The following is a 19061-nucleotide window of genomic DNA, read 5'->3' as shown; positions in this document are numbered from 1 at the left end:
AGACTAAGATACAGTATCCTTCTATCAAATATTTTTCTTATAGCTAGTATTTTTTCCATCACTGCACTCAGTAAACCAGGGCACTCCACCAATCCCAAGAGGAACCAGCATGCAGGATATTTGGTTTCAAACCAAAGGATTACACTACCTTCAGTGCACTCCACTGCCTCATCTGTTCTTCCTTGTTTCAGAGAAAACAAATGTGAATATATTGTAATTCATGATCTTAGGAAGGGCAGCCATCAAGCAAACAGAGATAAATAGCATAGAAATATGTTGACAAACCAACATATGCATCAATATCTTCTCCTACTGACAACATAACTAAATGCACTAAGCTTAACTAGAACACACCCCCAAATTATGCACTTCATAGAGGGATTGTTGATTAATAATCATTCATTTCTTTATATGCCTGTGATTTTTTTTGAAAAAATGGTTTATTAAAAATCTTTTTCCCCTAAATCAAGGTTTTTTTTTTTTTTTTAGCTAAAGCTTTAAGGAATACATTTTTGCCATAAATGTTTAACATAAACTATAAAACTAAAAAAATTATGAAAAAGATCTCAATAAAATAGGCTTTTTTACAGTTCTTTCTGCCCTTTGTATGTGAATCCTGATTAGTTTAGTATGTATGCTCTCAAATTTCTACTTAAGCATCAGCAGTTATTTTGTTTAACATACCATTAAATTCAATGACTGAACAGAATTTCCGCTGTTCAAACACTTCATTTTATATGGCTCCATTTGTCAGAATACTGAGCGATACTGCTTACCTACGATGACTTCTACTTTCTTGCTGTTTTGACAGTCTCGATCATTATACACACGACACCAATAGGTTCCTTGATGCTCCAAATCCACATAAGGCACCTGTGTCAATATCAGAACATGCACACATTTCCTCAATTTTAATTTAAGCGGCTTGGAGAAAGTTATTTTGCGTTTGTTTTTTAAAACCTACAAATCCTAACATTTCAGACATTCCTAGATTATCTCCATTCATTAGGTCAATATATTAGCAAGCAAATAATACAATGAATCTAACAGTGGTGAGTCTGATGCAACACTGTTTGACATTTTTCGTACAAGCACTTACATGTGGGCTGGTGTTCTAGCCCTCTTGCAAATATAAGAATCAATTAATATTAGATAATAAAGAACTTGAAAAAATACTGAAAACATTAAAACACCCCAAAGAATATGAATTTTAATATTCACTGTAATTTTCAATTATCCTATTTATTTTACATATTAACCCCCCCAGATATCCCCAAGGCCAACTTCCTACCATGTACAGCTTTTTTGTCTCATGTGTTAATGGTGATTCATTTCTGAACCACTGGTAGTGAGGAATGGGGCTTCCAACAGCAACACACTGTAGGATCAACGTGCTGCCAGGCATCAGCTTTTGGGACTTTGGTTCAATACAGATTTGCAACTTAGAGTCAGAGACGCCATCCAAACTTCCTTAAATTAAAAGAAAAATATCACTGAACATAAATAAAATCTCTAGGTTCAAAAAAATTTTTTTAATTAAAAAAATGTTTTCAAGTTCATCCATCTTTTTTTTTTTTTTACAATCTTCAATAGCATCTCCCAAATGATGTTTCATAAAACTGTAGCACATCTAGAAATATTAAGAGATGTTCTGTGGATAAAAGGATGCTATAGACAAAATAAGTTTAGAACATTCTGGGTTAAACAAAGTTAAACAGATGTCTTTATGGCAGGACTTCTCAGTTTTCAAAGTGTTAGTATGCATTGTGTATTTAAGAGGGGAAAATAGTTTAAGTGGTTTCTAAATGTGTTTGGCCACAGAGTCTTTTCGGTGGGAGCAAAGGACATAAACATCTTGAGTGATGTTTCTGTTCAAGACGGAAAGCTTTACGTCCTGCTGTTTCATTTAACTTGCCTTCTTAAAATTAGGAGTTTTTGTTATTAGCACTGAATAAATATGGATGGGTTAAGCGTTATCTATTGAACGCTCATCTGTTACTCTCTAAGGGCCTTGAGGACAGAAGGCTTGTCAATGGGATCCAGTAACAATGAAACTCAGTGTCTAGCACATTGCAGGTGATCAATAATATTTGTTGAATGAATAAGATTCCACTTATAAACATATTAAAGTTAATTACATGCACAGAAATATTCTAGGAAAACATAAATCACTCAATTAATCATGACTATTTCTAGAGACTTTATTTGGGTGTAGGAAAAGCTAAATTGAGAGAAGAATGGAAGACAGACAAATTGGCAATAAAAAGTCTGTTTCCCTCATTCTTTTTGTCTGGCAAAAATGACAAATATGGTTCTTGACTGTGTGTGTGAAAAAATAATACCTGATGGCTACTCTTTAGAGTACACTGGGTTTCTTCCTTGATCAATACTAGTTATTGGACTAAAAAGATGGATGGCAAAAGAGTAGAAAACCAGTTGGATGAAATGTTTCACTGCAGCAAATGATGCATTATATGCCCTGTCATGCCTACATCAACTCTATAGATAGTCTTTATTCCATGACACAATTTTTTAGAAGTAATACAATAGTTTGGGAGAAAAAGTATAGAAAGGAACTGAAAAGTGAGCAAGACGGCATTAGATTTCTCTTCTCCTCCAAAACCAGAGACCACAACATTCAGACCCATGAAAGGTGGCAAGTTTGAAGAGGTCAGCAGCAGGGCCAGACTGAGAAAGGTCATGTCAGCCCAAGACATCTGCATGTCTGTCTTGTCTATCTATCCATCCATCCAGAAAAAGAATCAAAGCACATGGGATAAAATATTATCGACTGGTGACATTATATTGGGTGAAGTACATATGTGAGTACTATCTTTGATACTTTGAAATTATTTATTTAAAAGTAAACATTTAAAATAAAATTTAAAAAAGGCAATTCCCATCCCAGCATTCAAGTTACTTTATCACTTACTCTGGAAGCTTTCTGTTACTTCTGTGACATCACAAACATCCAGCTGTGACCACTGGCTAAATTCGAAGGTGAAATTATTATTAACTCGACAGACATAAAAGCCTGCATCTTTTATATGCACTGTGTTAAAAATAAGTTCTGATGCATTTCCGTTCGGAATCTGTGCAAGAATCAATGAGAGGATAAAAATGAAGGACTCATCAAAACACACCTTATAAAAATGTGCTGTGCAAAATGTATGATGTTCTTGGAACTTTGAAAAGTATATCTTTTTTCCCCCCAAGTTCTAAAATATCTGTTACTTAAAAAACAACAACATTTTGAGTAACTTAGGCCTGAAGTCTTAGAAAATCAGTCTTCTACAAATCTGTGAACAAGAGAGTTAAGCTCTCTCCCTTATATCGTCCCAAAACTCACTAATAGAAAAGTATCTAATCTGTCATTTAAAATTGTTTGATCATTAGTATCTAAAGAATCTAGAATTGTAACATTTATGAGCTAAGAAGTCATACAACATGACCAACCCATGATGGAGTGAAGGGATCACAGAAAGTTAGGCCTGGCTGTTAATTTCTGTTCTGATCAAATTAGCTGTCAGTATATGAGCAAGTTATTTTACCTCAAGACCCCGTTTTCTCATCTGCAAAATTCTATCAGAGGATAGATGCCGTGACCAATACGCTTCTTTCAAGGTCTGGGTGGAGAAGGGCTATGGGAAGCCTATCAGTGATGGGAAGGAAGGTCCATGCAAGGGTTTCCCAAGCTTTTACTCCTGGGCTCTGGTCACCACGTTAAGTTTTCTTTCACCTTAGCTGCTCCCATCAATTTATCAGCACCACCCAACTCCGGCATATTGTCAAAGGGCTTTGTCAAGTGCCTTGTTATATATTGGCTCCCTTGCAAAGTACTTTAACAAGCTCTCCCTCTCCAAACACCAACCAAGTGAATTCGGCTCTCTCTCCTCTCGGAACCTGCACCAGAGCGAGAGCATTTTGCTGAAGATCTGACAACTGGGATGGAGGCTGCCTTAGCACTGCCTGACCATCCTACCACGTGAACCTACTAAGTTTGCTTTCCTACTAGGCTATTCGTGTATACTTTCTCTCTCCTCAAACCTCCTGCAATCCATTGACTTTAGTCTGTGCTTATTTGTAACTCTCTTCCCTCCTGTTAAAATGGAAAGCGTGTTTTCCTAACAAAGGTTACTTGGGCTTGGGTTGCATGGCGATCCTAACCACTCAGAACCGCAAAGCTGGTATGCAAATTAGTTCAAGCTGAAGATGTTTAGGATTCAACAGATGCAGAAAGAAGCCTTATCAGAGCTTTCCTCATCTGACTAAAAGCAGAAACTTCTGGGAAATGAGGCTGCCATAAATTCCCTCTTCAGGGTGGCTTTTATTCCTAGGAAGGAGACCAAGAGGAAACCTACCATAAATCCCCTCTCCAGGGAAGTTTTATATAGCCATGAAGAAGATGGAAAGACCACTTGCACTTGCATGAATAAATATTACCACAAACTTTCTCATCTCCTGTTTATTCTCCTAGAAACCCCTTTGTATATATTTCCTAAAGAAACCCATTTGTTCTTCCCAGAGAGGCTTTTTCTCCTTCCTCCCTTTTCCTCTAATTGTAACCAATCACAGGGCTACTTCTTTTGTAATTTCCCATATGAATAAACTTCTCTTGTTAATCTGTATTTTGCCAGTTAATTCACAGGCCCCCAGGGACTGAGCATGAGAGGGTGGGAGAAAGGTTTTTTCCTCTCCAACAATCCCCTCATCCTCTCTGACTTTGCTCCTGCAATTTTCTCTCTGCTTTAGCATCTATTTCTCTCTTTTATTGTATCACTCCCGAAAACATACTCTAGTACCTTTATATCTTAAACAAAAAAATCCCAAGTATACCCCCCCTTGACCCACATACCTCTCAGCAGCACTGAAAATGCTGACCACCCCTTTCTTCTTGAAATACTTTCCCAAGGGCTTCATACCATTCTCTCCTGGTTTTCCTCTTATCTCTCTTGCAAATTCTTCTTAGTCTCTCTACTGGTTCCTCCTCCACTACACAAACTTTCTTCTTTTTTTTTTTAAACACGTTTATCTATGTATTTATTTATTTTGGCCATGCCGCATGGCATGAGGGATCTTAGTTCCCTGACCAGGGATCAAACCTGTGCCCCCTGCAGTGGAAGCGTGGAGTCCTAACCACTAGACCGCCAGGGAAGTCCCAACAAACTTTCAATGTTGTCTCCTGAGGTATCCAAGCTGACTTAGATGCATTTAGACATCCAATAGGCACTTCAAACTTAACATGTCTAAAACCAAACTCTTGATTTTTTTGCCCTTAATCTCTTCCTCTCCCAGTCTCTTAACACCTCAGTAAATAACAGGTCCCCAGATGCTTAAGTAGAAAATCTAGGGTCATCCTTGAGCTCTCTTCCTTTTCCCTCAGGCTCCACATTTAATCTGTCGGGTTTGATGAACTCTATCTCTAAAATAAAGTGGCTTACCCACTTTGATCCGTCTCCACTGCCATGTCCTAATCCACACTACCGTTATCTCTAGTCCAGTGCAGGCATTAGATAACTGGTCTTCTTGCTTTGCTCTTGCTTCCCTTCAAGCAGCAAGTTGGTGTTTTAAAAACAAAAATTCTATCACGTTGCTTCTCCTACTTAAGACCTTTAGTGGCTTCTCCCTTTGTATCACCCTGTTTATTTTCTCACAGCTCTTAACTCACAGAGTTATCTTATTTGCTCAGTCTTTCCCCAGTGGAGCTGGCAGGGCCCCTGTGTGTCGGTGCTTCACCATCCTGGACTTAGAACCCGGCCTGGCACAAAACAGGTGTCCAACAAGTAGCCGTTAAATGAATATCTCCTGAAATAGACTACGAACCTAAGTGTGGTTTGACAAACACAGATTGTCACAGATTGTCGACTGGTAAGGGCTTTAAAATCCACCGCAACTCTTCAAATCCACGATGCACCGCTCACCCTCTACATTCCTCCCCTTCTCAAGTCAGGACATAGTTCACAAATGATGTACTTAACAGAGTAAGTTTTGTCCATGATTTCTTCCTCTAAAGGTGTTTATTAAAATGAAAGCCACTCGGCAATTGAGAAAATATGGTGAAAATAACTTTAGTTACCATCTCTCGAGAGCCTTGGCACATAAACTATGCCATCAATTAAGTTCTCTCAACCCCTGACGACAGGAATTCGAGTCGCTACTAACAGTCAAGGAGCCAACACAGGCCTGTCTGGTGCCAATGCAGTCCTGTTACTGCAGTTCACATCTGCCTTACCTCACCTGTGTGTGAGGGACAGAAATTAAAAATTGTACAAATCCACATGTTTCTTCTAAGGCACAGGGCGATCCCACCAAAGGGAAGACTGTCGTCTCGGAACAGCTCTTGAACTTAGTTTCAGATTTGCAAATGGAGTCTTAATGTTGAGTTGGGAAGAAAGTTTAGTTATGTGACTAACAGGCTAAAAAGAATAATGGAGTTTCAAGGTACCATCTAGGAGGGAAGGGAGCGAGGGGAGATGAATGAGGGGGAAGAGAGAAGCCCACCAGAGTGGGACACGACGTGGCCAGACCGCTGAGACATCCCCAGCAGCAGAGGGATCAAAGAATGTTTAAGACAAGAGGATTCCAATATGCAATTTTAAATTATTTCTTGGGTGGCACGGGGATACCATCCTTCCACAAAAGGAATAAACGCCCCTTTCTACCTACCTGAATTTTACTTCAGAATCTACCATAAAAACCTAAATCTTTTGATATAATACAGTTATGGGGAATGCTTAAAATAATATTGCCTTCCATGTTGCTTTGAAAATCTTTTAAAGATTTAGACTGGAACATAATCTGTTGTAAAGAATTTTGTATAGATATTTTAGAATGTACTGGTGATGTTTCATGTTTGTTAACATTGTTGCCCCAAGTACTCCTGATTTTCCACAATTTTCAGAATAGAGAACTGATTTTATTACTGCTTACCAAAGTAATGATTACTGAATAAACACTTCAGTAATAACACAGATCCTTTAACAAGGACCTATCATACCCTTTAACAAAATTCCTGAAAACACACTGAAGACAACAGGCTAATTAATTTTCTATCTTTCTCTCTTCTCATGACAGAGGAATTAAAAGACATTAAAAAATTACCTCTTTATTCATTTTGAACCATTGATATTGTACAAAAGGATGCCCAGTTGCCCGGCAACACAGCTTCACAAACTGTCCAGCCAAGACTGCCTTGGATTCTGGGTTTACAGTGATCTTTATTCCTTAAAAAAAAAAAAGTTATATAAAGTCAGAGAAGAGGAGTTTTCCTTGTTTATGTTTCCGAAACCAAAAGAAGAAATATTTTGGAAATAACCTGCATATTCATCCTGGTTATAAATCACCCATTCACATCTCCTTCTCCATCAGATGATGAGTTTGTGAGTTCCAGGCTCTGTAAAACCAGGAGGAAAGGAACTCACCTGCAGAAGACTTTGATCTACTGTACTTCCCCATGATTGGGGGAAACAATTGTTTGCCATATTTCTTCAATTCTGAGAAACACTTTTTCCACATTCTAACACCTCTGAAATCAGGATGAGCCTTATCATAGCTGTCTGCATACAGCAGTCACGATGCTTTCTCTGTGCCAGCTCTAGGAATACTTAGTCATAAAGGCTTATCCGGCCAGCACTTCAACTGAGTTAGGTGCGCTGTTAGTAAGACAAGTGTGAGTTTAAATACCACTTAAATGTCCTCAAAAGACATATGAGGGACTTCTCACCCAGTGGGTGAGACTCTGTGCTCCCAATGCAGGGGGCCCGGGTTCGATCCCTGGTCAGGGAACTAGATCCTGCCTGCCACAAATAAGAGCCTGCGTGTGGTAATTAAGACCTGGTGCATGGGGCTTCCCTGGTGGCGCAGTGGTTAAGAATCTGCCTGCCAATGCAGGGGACACGGGTTCGAGCCCTGGTCGGGGAAGATCCCACATGCCGCGGAGCAACTAAGCCCGTGTGCCACAACTACTGAGCCTGCGCTCTAGAGCCCGCGAGCCACAACTACTGAGCCCACGTGCCACAACTGCTGAAGCCTGTGTGCCTAGAGCCCATGCTCCACAACAAGAAAAGCCATGACAATGAGAAGCCTGCGCACCGCAACAAAGAGTAGCCCCCGCTCGCCGCAACTAGAGAAAGCCCGTGCGCAGCAGTGAAGACCCAACACAGCCAAAAATAAAAACAAAACAAATAAACAAATTAAAAAAAAAAAAGACCCGGCGCAGCCTAAATAAATAAATATTAAAAAAGAAAGGGCATATGAATGTCAATGCTGTGATTTAGCATTAAAATAAAACTATTCTGTAAGCAGAAAGGTACAGAAACAGAACAGCAGGATATAAATTTGATACATGTGATGCAAACAGTTCTCATCTGAGAAATGACTACCAGCATCAAAACTTGGAAAACTTTTGACAGGAGCTTCCTGTCAAAGATCCTGGAGTCAATAACAGAATCCCTGCCCCCTCCCTCCTCCCTCTCTCTCAATCACTCCCTCTGGGGAAGCCTGCTGCCATGTCATGGGGACGCTTGGGCAGCTCTGCAGAGAGGCCCAAGCGGTAAGGAAAGCAACCTGGGCCTCCTGCCAACAGCCGCGTGCATGAACCATCTGAGAAGAGGATTTCCCAGCCCCCCTCAGACCTTCAGATGGCAACAGCCCTGGCCGACAGCTGGACTATCACCTCATGAGAGATCCTGAGATAAAACCACCCAGCTCCACCCCTCCTGGATGCCTAGCCTAGGAAACTCTGAGATAATGAACAGATGCTGTTTTTTAAATTTTTGGTTTTGGGATAATTTGTTATGCAGCAACAGATAACTGACACAAAAGGAAACAAAGCTAGGAAATTTTACATTTGCCAAGGTTTTAATACATAAACCTGGGTTAGTTGGCTTTCAGAAAGGAGAAAGAATCATTAAAACTTATAAAACTTAATTTCCCATGCCTATTTTTATTTTGTTCCTCATGTATCCTGAACATGATCTCCTATCTTTTTCTTCGACAACCCATCAATCCAAAGGAACACAAGATTACCATTGAAGAGGAGATAGTCTAAATAACAACCACCTTAATACCTGAAAGGTACTAAACTTTCTAGGGAAAAAATAGTACGTAAGGTAAAATAGGCATGTGAAATCCATGCAGGAAAGATACCAAATAAAACCAAAATCCAAAATGAGTAAATATTCATTGCATACTTATTACATTTGAAGGTCTAGAGAAACCCTGGAAAATCTTTAGTAAATATAGTAGGGCCTCTCAAAAAAGAATTTAAAATTCTTGCCAAGGAAAAGCTTTCATATCCATTCATCCTTTATGTGGATGCCAAGTGACCAAAGGATGGCTGAAGTAACAGTTTTTCTGAATTCTGTAATCCACGTTGGTCAGAAAGTACGTGTTGAAGTCAGAAAATGGGATGACACTCTTACTGAAGCCAGAAAATTCACAGCACTGTATTTTAATGCCCTCATATACCATTCATCTGCCAGGAGAGACTTACATCACAACTTTAAGATACAAAGATTCTGATTTTCAAAGTTTAATTGTGATAAGAGAGGAAAAAAATTTGCAACAATAACAGAAGGGAACAAGTATAAATCTGAAAAATACAGGCGTTGTGGTATATTGGCTTTAAAATGTGGATGTCTTAAAGCCATCTCAAATGTAACATCCCCAGTCCCTCCTGACACAAAATCTCCTCCGCGAGACCCCCCCAGTCTTCTCCATCTCAGGGAAGATAAACCAGGTCCCGGCCTAGCCCCAAGCATCCAGTCACTCAGGACGGAAACTTAGCAGCCACGCCAAACCCCTCCTGCTCACGTCCTCCTTCCCCACGTGTAATTTAGCTGCGAGGCCTGTCGCTTAAGCTTTTCCACATCTCACCATCTTCAATGCCATGAGCTTAATCCAAGCCGCCATCCCCTCCTGAACTGAACTATTGTCACAGCCTGTGAACTTTCTTTCCTTACTTCCAACCAGCAGCCCAATGTCTTTTTAAAACATAAATTAATCCATATCACTCCTCTGATAAAACCCTTTACTGACCTCCCATTGGATTTAGAATAAAACCCAAGCTCCTTACATGGCCAACGAGGCCCTCGTGCCCACCGTATCCTTGCCCACCAGGCTCCAGCCGCGGAGGGCCTCTTTCCTTCGGAACACAAACTCTTTCCTGCCTTTCCACCTCCTGGTCCTCTGCTGGATTCCCCCCTAACCCCCACTGTTTCATGACAGACTCTCTCATCATCCAGGTCTCCAGCTGGTCCAGGAAACATGAGCTACCTCCCCCTCTCCCCCCCAGCATTATACTCGTCCCACTTTGTGGGTTTCACTGCACTGATCACCCGAAGTCCTGTTTCTTATTATCTGTCTCACCCTACTAAAACAGAAGCTCTTGTCTTAGCCACCAGTTTGCCAGACGCCTAGAATAGTGCCTGGCATATATGAGACAGTGGGTGTTCAACACATATTTGTTGAACGAATGTGTATAATAATAACAAAAATTACTATAACGGCAATTTACTGGCTGCTTTACATATGCCCGGCACTTTGATCTCTAACTTTCAAAATAATCATGTGAGTTAGATATTAACTAGATCTATGTTACAATGAGGAAAGTGAACTTACGTCATTTGCAGAAAGTCATTCAAATTACCCTGTGTAAATTATTAACTTCTCTGAGATTCCTTTTTTTCTCATTGTAAAATGGCAGAACCAGGATGCAAAGCTAAGTTTTCTTGGGCTTTAAAACCCTTTTGGGGGCTTCCCTGGTGGCACAGTGGTTGAGAATGTGCCTGCCAATGCAGGGGACACGGGTTCGAGCCCTGGTCTGGGAAGATCCCACATGCCGCGGAGCAACTAGGCCCATGAGCCACAACTACTGAGCCTGCGCGTCTGGAGCCTGTGCTCCGCAACGAGAGGCCACGATAGTGAGAGGCCCGCGCACCGCGATGAAGAGTGGCCCCCGCTTGCCACAACTGGAGAAAGCCCTTGCACAGAAACGAAGACCCAACACAGCCAATAAATAAATAAATAAATAAACAAATAAATAAATAAATAAACCCTTTTAAGCCTTGGGTTATCCCAGTGATTTTTTTAAAAATTTAATTAATTAATTTATTTATTTTTGGCTGTGTTGGGTCTTCGTTTCTGTGCGAGGGCTTCCTCTAGCTGCGGCAAGCGGGGACCACTCTTCATCGCGGTGCGCGGGCCTCTCACTATCGCGGCCTCTCTTGTTGCGGAGCAGAGGCTCCAGACGCTCAGGCTCAGTAGTTGTGGCTCACGGGCCTAGTTGCTCCGCGGCATGTGGGATCTTCCCAGACCAGGGCTCGAACCCGTGTCCCCTGCATTGGCAGGCAGATTCTTAACCACTGCGCCACCAGGGAAGCCCCCCAGTGATTTTTTTTTTTCCTTCCACCTTTATTGAGGTGTAAGTGACAAATAAAAACTGCATATATTTACGGGTGCACAACATGATGATTCAATATAGGTATACGTTTGTGAAATGTTTGTCACAATCAAGTTAATTAACACATCCATCACGTCACATAGTTATCATTTTCTGATGGTTCTTAATGCATCGCCCATGCTAATCCCATCTTCTGCCACAGTGAGCCTCTCTCACTGGAAGGAGGGTGTCAGGCAGAGTGCAGTGTCTTGTGCCATGGCAGTCCTTAAAAATTTACTGTGGCAAAGATTCTCTGCTATTACACAAAGAGACAAAAGATGAGAATGAAGGAAAGTGAAAGGCTTTCTCTCTAGAGGGTCTTACAAAGAAATGAATGACTTCAGAGGAAGGCGCCCATGTGACCAGGATGTTCTAAAAGCTTCCTTTGTGGGAGACAAGACTAAATGATTTTTAACAGACATTCAAACTCACAGTTGATATATCTGTCCTGTACCAACAATTTTAGTAGTCTAAGTCTTCAAGAAGCAAGCAAAGACATGTCTTTATTATTTACTGCTTCAAAGACTGAGAATTGAAAGGCACATTGTGATTTGGAACCTGCCCTGGTGAGTAGCACAGAGAGAAGTCACAACACCTCCCATGTTTTAACCACACATATTTCTTTCCACCCTGTCTCGTGTGCGACAGGGAACCACGGTCACCTCTAACCACCCTCGCGCAGCGCCCACTAGTCAGAACGTGCTGAACAAAGTAAGGAAGGAAGATGGCACAGAGCTCTGGACGGTGTACCAAGGCAGACGAAAGTTCTATTTTAAAGGGTGAATGCACAGCTTCCTGGCAAACAAGCCTATTTTCAGATAACATCTGCAAAGAAGTCAAAGAGGTTACTTGATTTCCTGTAAGCCGGAGAGAATCTGACTGGGTCTGATGGAACATCAGGATTGTGCTTTCAACACGTGCACACCTGTGTGAGCAACCGGCTCAAGATATTGCACAATAAAACTAAAACCCCTGCTGGAATCACTAAACAGATAAATGAGGGTGATTCTTTTTTTTTTTTTTTTTTTTTTAGAGGGGGTTGTTTATTTATTTATTTATTTGTGGCTGTGTTGGGTCTTCGTTTCTGTGCAAGGGCTTTCTCTAGTTGCGGCAAGCGGGGGCCACTCTTCATCGCGGTGCGCGGGCCTCTCACTATCGCGGCCTCTCTTGTTGCGGAGCACAGGCTCCAGACGTGCAGGCTCAGTAATTGTGGCTCATGGGCCCAGTTGCTCTGCGGCATGTGGGATCTTCCCAGACCAGGGCTCGAACCCGTGTCCCCTGCATTGGCAGGCGGACTCTCAACCACTGCGCCACCAGGGAAGCCCGAGGGTGATTCTTGACCTGACAAAAGGATTCATCATAGGTTCCCTTTGAGTTGTTCTCTCTTACAATGCAGTTACTATCGAAGTAATTCACAGCTTTTCCAGGAACAGATCTATTGTGTACGTTACAGCGCATCTATTTTCAGAGGCCATGAACCAAAAAACTTTTTCTATCATCTTCCAGCTAAAACTCTCCCTCAACGTTATTTTGAACATTTCAAAACTACTACTGAAAAGCACCCCAGAGAGGCCCAGAATAAATACCATTCCTCTTCCTCTAACAACTTCCCCCCATTACACAACCAGTGTAATGGGGGGAAGTTGTACTGGTTGTGTACTTTCCTCTTACAGGTCAATTTACATTTGCATCTACTGTGGCTAAACCTGGTCTCCTACATCACACCCCTCATCCTTCTACATCATCGACAACTTCCTTTAACACCTTGGGGTGGAAACCCATCCTTCCAGCCCTCACCACCACTCCCTTTCTAGCTCTTTTCTTCTTCTTTAATCTTATTCCCATTTATACCATCTTTGCCTCTTTTCACTTCTTAATATCTTGCTTTCAGGAATTTCTGTTGTTCATGGAACAAGATGAGTCCCTTATAAGTATGATCTAGTAGTTTAGTACTTTTTACTTTGGCAAGAAGAAAAAAATTGAAGTCTGTGGGTCAAAGAGAGAATTGACGTAATAATCCATAACTAAGCCTCCCAAACAATCCAGAAACTTCCTAGTATTATGGAAGTGACATTGAGTTCAGGTCAGGGTCAGTAGACCTGGGTTCTAGTCCCACTTTTGTAAATAACCAACTGTGATTCTGGCCAAATGATAACTTCTGGTAATCTCTTTTTCCACATAAATGTGTGCTCATATTTAAAATTTAAATGTACAGGACATGGAAGCAACCTAAGTGTCCATTGACAGATGAATGGATAAAGAAGATGTGGCACATATATATAATGGAATATTACTCAGCCATAAAGAGAAACGAAATTGAGTTATTTGTAGTGAGGTGGATGGACCTAGAGTCTGTCATACACAGCGAAGTAAGTCAGAAAGAGAAAAACAAACACCGTTATGTTAACACATATATATGGAAGCTAAAAAAAAAACAAACCCCAAAAAAATGCTTCTGAAGAACCTAGGGGCAGGACAGGAATAAAGACTCAGACGTAGAGAATGGACTTGAGGACACAGGGAGGGGGAAGGGTAAGCTGGGACGAAGTGAGAGAGTGGCATGGACATATATACGCTACCAAATGTAAAACAGATAGCTAGTGGGAAGCAGCCGCATCGCACAGGGAGGTCAGCTCGGTGCTTTGTGACCACCTAGAGGGGTGGGATAGGGAGGGTAGGAGGGAGACGCAAGAGGGGGGAGATATGGGGATATATGTATATGTATAGCTGATTCACTTTGTTATAAAGCAGAAACTAACACACCATTGTAAAGCAATTATACTCCAATAAAGATGTTAAAAAGATAAAAATAAAATAAAATAAAATTTAAATGTTCATAATAGTACTGTTCTGGGCTTTCACAGAATTGCGAAGATAAAATGTGAAGTAAAGGTATCCTGGAAATGAAAGAATAATATTCAACTATCTTTGCTCTTGTCTTAGAGACAATGAAAGTAATAAAAAATTGGTATCAGAAACATAACAATGAGTATAGTACGAGGAATTAAAGAAGAAAAATGAATTGATATGAGAAAGGGGTGGGGAAAAATGGAAAAGATGTCAGTGAAATCACATGACTCTGCCGGCACTTCTGAAATGTCTGCACAGCAAAGCTCCTTTTATACGAGAATGAAATAAAATGGCAGCATCACAACACTGGAGCAGAAAGAACCTTGGGATCCATCTAATGAAACCCATGTGTAACGTGTTAATTCTCTCTAAACATCCCCCACTGTCTAGCCTCTGCTTAGCCGATTCCAGGTCAGAGCACGGCTTCCTTGGCAACCAATCTCGTGATGTGCAGGACTCTAGTTGATAGAGGCTACTAGTCAGCACTCAAATGGTTTCTCTTAAACAAAACTCTAATTGATGGCGCTTATACATCTGCACTCAAATAGTGTCACTCAAAACAAAAACATCTCAAATGGCACATCTAAGTTTATCTGTATTTGCCAAGGTTACAGATGCCAATTTTGGCTGCTTCGAGATCAGAGTCTTTGACCCTTAAATAAAAAAATAAATAAAGGTCTAAAAAAATCATTACAGACTTCTGGTTCAAAACAATTTCAGCAAATTCATTTAACACCCCGCCCCTCTTCAATTCCCACTGAAATGACCAAAGGAATAAAAATCGGGAAACAATGAGTCAGAGCTGGAAAATGCAGATGGACACCAGCCATACATAAAAATTATAAGCCACTTCTCCAACAAAGTGCAGGCAAGACCAGTCTGAGAGGCAAGCTGGCCAACCCATGTGCTATGGAAAAGCCCAATCGGAGGGAAAGCAGAAGAGAGTAAACCACAACCTTTTGAAAAATATATTAGGTGTCAGAGCCCATGGAGCACAAGAATTTGGGGGTGAGTTACCTTTGGCTTAGACCTCATGCTAAGTGAGGGACCACTGAAGTTGGCTCCTAATCAAGGCAGGTGTTCCAGTTAGAGATGGGGGAACCCTCCCCAGCTACTTCTGAGCCACCAAAACAAAGACATGCAAAGAAACTCGGTACCACAGCCATCTTCTATGGCCATCTCTGGCTGTCATTCCACAAACAGCTGGGATGGAATATGACAAAATCAGACTAAAATAAATCTGAAGTTTCCCCTTCTCCTTGTATTTAGGCCTGAAAGACTTGTTCAGAGGTTCACAGCATCTTAGTCACCCAAAACCAGGGCTCTCTATAACGACAATCAGATAAAAGTCATCAGGCTCTATGTGGAATAAGAACTAATGTCTTCTTATGAAACTGCACTACCAAAAAAAAAAAGAGATAAAACGTTAGATTATTCCTACTTTGTATTTTCACCAAGATTCAGGAATACACTGAAAAGGAAAAACTGGAGATTTAATATATACTTGTTTTTATGATTGTACTGGATGTGATGAGTTACATGTTTGTCTCCCCTACTAGACGATGAATTTTGAACATGCAGGAACTATTGTTTTAATTCATAGTACCAAGCACAATGCCTGGAATAGCAGAAGTATTAGAATACAGTAATGTTGATTGAATGAGCAAAATCCCAGATTAAGTTGATTCTATCAGAGCTTGCATTCTTAATATAATTACAATAGTTTTTATTCTCAATGTCTTTATTGAAATATAAAAATTATTCTCAAATTCTTACATTTCTATATTCTAATGTATGTAAATACAGTAAGTTTTAGATTATCCAAGTAAGATTCAGGTAGAAAGCTAACTGTAAATTACTGCGTTTTTTTAGATCCCCGAATATTTCCTCTTAAATCAATAATTAACATTCAAGTAACAACTGATTTCTAATGAATACTATATAGCTAATGAATACTATATGGCTAATATGACATAAAACTTCACAGAAATAGTGCATAAGTGGTCATGTAGAAACTGCTGTCTTTTTTCTATTCTCCCCTCAAATATGAAAGAGTCCCAGGGGATAACTGAAAAAGCCTGTTGGCCCAGTATCAGAACGATCTGCACAGGGGAACACTGATGGTAAAGCGCTGATCCTACTATTTGGAGAGAAACACCAAGAGCAGAAACAGATTTTTCCAAAGAAGATGACTGATGTTTATTAGGATGGCTCTGTATTCGCTGCTGGCCTATCACATCAAAATAGAAAATACTGCTAAAAATTTCAGGCACATCATTACACACAAATGAACATGTGACTCAATTTCAGTCAAGCCCAGTTTCATGCATGGGAAACTTTGAAAGCTTGGAGACCTTTGATCGCAGGCCAGTGATCACACCACAGATCATGAGATGTGTGCGCAGCCTCCGTGGTCACCTACATGCAACTCAACACAGCGTCATCCCAGCAGCTCCTCCAAGTCTGAGAGGTAGAGAACGCTGACTCACATTTTATAGACTTGGCAACAACGGTGGAGTAATTAAGTGCAATTATTGAAAAACATCATGAGACATTAAAGTTATAGTTAATTCCCAAAGAGGTTTCTTAAGTTTTCAGAGGCCCCGGTGAGTGTACAAAGTCTGAGAACTTAGCGGCTGAGTGCCCTAGACTGGCAGATTTCAATGGCCACAACTCCTGGGTACTTCTGAGACACTGGGGATACAAAAATTAATAAATGTCACCTGAAGAAATAATGTACTGTTTGGTGACAGAAAGCAATTGCATCTAGATGGGATCTGCATTACCCCAGGCCTCTTGTATGAAGAGGCACGCATCTGTCAAGCATCAGATACAGTGGGTAACACAAGAGAGGCGTTTATAGAGGACCTATTTCATCATCTGCACTAGGCCTGGTAAAGCCAGGGATAACCTGAGAGTCCAAGTTTCCTGGCTCACAATCCAGGGTCCCTTCCATTTGTAGCAGACTTTTCAGTTGCTCCCCCTCACGTCCCCAGCATCCAATTTTGTTTGGCGATCCATGAGGTTTCTGGAAAGCTAACTGAACCCACTCCGCTCCCGGCTCTAAGCCAGGGGAACTGGCACATTCCAACTCCCTGGCTGGTGACAGGTACAGGGACAGGCACGTGGCCAAAATTAGTTAGCTTATTAGGGAATCCTACGATTTTTGCTGGGACAAAGGTTAATGCAAGGAACAGCCAGTAGACATCCTATGACTAGGTAGAAAGTCAGCCCTGGGAGGAAGCCAATGACAAGAAAGGAAGAGCAAAGACAAAATCCAACTCCTTGGAAACAGAGCTGGCCCCTGCCTTTCTCGAAGCCCAACCTGCTTCAAGACTTTTCTGTTGGAACCAGCATGCTCCCTTTATTACACCAACTTGAGTTGGGGTTTCTGCTACGTGTACTTGTCAGTACACCACAACACGTCTCTAATTCCCCAAGCCCCCGAGAAAGAAGGTCTGCAGCGCCGCTGCCATCACGTGACTTGGATGACATGGTCCCTCCTGCTGACATCACGGTAACTGACCAACTCCATCCACAGTTGTGGAAAGGAGGGACTGTTTCCTATTCCTCAAATATGACCTTGGAAGTGAGCAACCTCACTCAATATAGGTATATTCAGGAGAAAAAAAAAATCATGTGGTTGAGTTACTCAACATTTCAAAAGCACCATGTTGGCAAAAAACTTCAACAATAAACATTTGTTACACTTTCTCTCATTCATATACATACATATAAATAAATGTGTGTATTTACTTTCTTGGCTGCACTATTTCAACACAAGTTATAGAAACCTTTCCCCTCAACACTTTCACATGCACCTCCTTGGAATAAAGACATTCTTCTATAGAAGTACAGCACCGGGCTTCCCTGGTGGTGCGGTGGTTGAGAATCTGCCTGCCAATGCAGGGGACACGGGTTCGAGCCCTGGTCTGGGAAGATCCCACATGCCGCGAAGCAACTGGGCCCGTGAGCCACAATTACTGAGCCTGTGCGTCTGGAGCCTGTGCTCCGCAACAAGAGAGGCCGCGATGGTGAGAGGCCCGCGCACCGCGATGAAGAGTGGCCCCCGCTTGCCGCAACTGGAGAAAGCCCTCGCACAGAAACGAAGACCCAACACAGTCATAAATAAATAAATAAATAAGTAAAAGAAGCTTATACTTTAAAAAAAAAAAAAAAAGAAGTACAGCACCATCGTCACATGATAATTCCCTAATGTCTAATATGCAGGTTATACTCAAGTGATTCCAACTGTCCCCAAAATGTCTTCTATAGCTGTTTTTTTGGAAAAGCAATCCAACAAATGTTTATGCAGTGTATTTGCTTTTTATGTGTTCTTTAGTCTCAACCTGGGGGGGGGAAATGAGGCTCCATATATTTACATGTTTCAAAAATGCTTAACACAATTCATTTGGTCAAATGAGATATTTTCCTCTGAGTCTGTCTCCATGAGCTCCTGGAGAACGTGCCCACGGGAAACACGTACCTGGGGGGCTGAGGAGCTGAAGGACCTCAGTGTGCTCCATAGTCTGCAGGAAGTCGCTCAGCTCCACGACCGTACAGCCTTTCTCACCCAGCAGCTTCAGTAAACACAGGCTTGGGCTGCCTTCAGGCTCCAGGACCTTAAGAGAACACTGCTCCAAGTCTAGACAACTGCAAACAACAAATTTAATTCAGGTCAACAGATCTTCTTCAACATGATCTGCCTGCTATATGTTTGGCCCCGTCATGGGTGTTGTAGAGAATAAACGGCAAGTTGTTGAGTGGTGGG

At 41.3% G+C, this 19061-nt stretch overlaps 1 protein-coding gene across 2 annotated transcripts in view; it reads right to left on the bottom strand.

Annotated features, from left to right (window-relative positions):
* MALT1 (MALT1 paracaspase) overlaps nt 1–19061 on the bottom strand; it is a 60066-nt gene that overhangs the window by 32664 nt on the left and 8341 nt on the right. Inside the window, exons 2-7 of one of the 2 annotated variants that reach the window (XM_068563312.1) lie at nt 18777–18943; nt 7102–7223; nt 2933–3092; nt 1292–1470; nt 777–873; nt 149–181 (exon numbers count right to left, since the gene is read on the bottom strand). In XM_068563312.1, the coding sequence (XP_068419413.1) occupies nt 149–181; nt 777–873; nt 1292–1470; nt 2933–3092; nt 7102–7223; nt 18777–18943 (758 nt within the window). The remainder of the gene's footprint in view (nt 1–148; nt 182–776; nt 874–1291; nt 1471–2932; nt 3093–7101; nt 7224–18776; nt 18944–19061) is intronic. The other variant, XM_068563313.1, reaches the window with a different exon arrangement.

The sequence above is a fragment of the Eschrichtius robustus genome, chromosome 14 (genome assembly GCF_028021215.1).
Source record: "Eschrichtius robustus isolate mEscRob2 chromosome 14, mEscRob2.pri, whole genome shotgun sequence".
Lineage (NCBI taxonomy): Eukaryota > Metazoa > Chordata > Mammalia > Artiodactyla > Eschrichtiidae > Eschrichtius > Eschrichtius robustus.
This window is presented reverse-complemented; position numbering and strand designations above follow the sequence as displayed.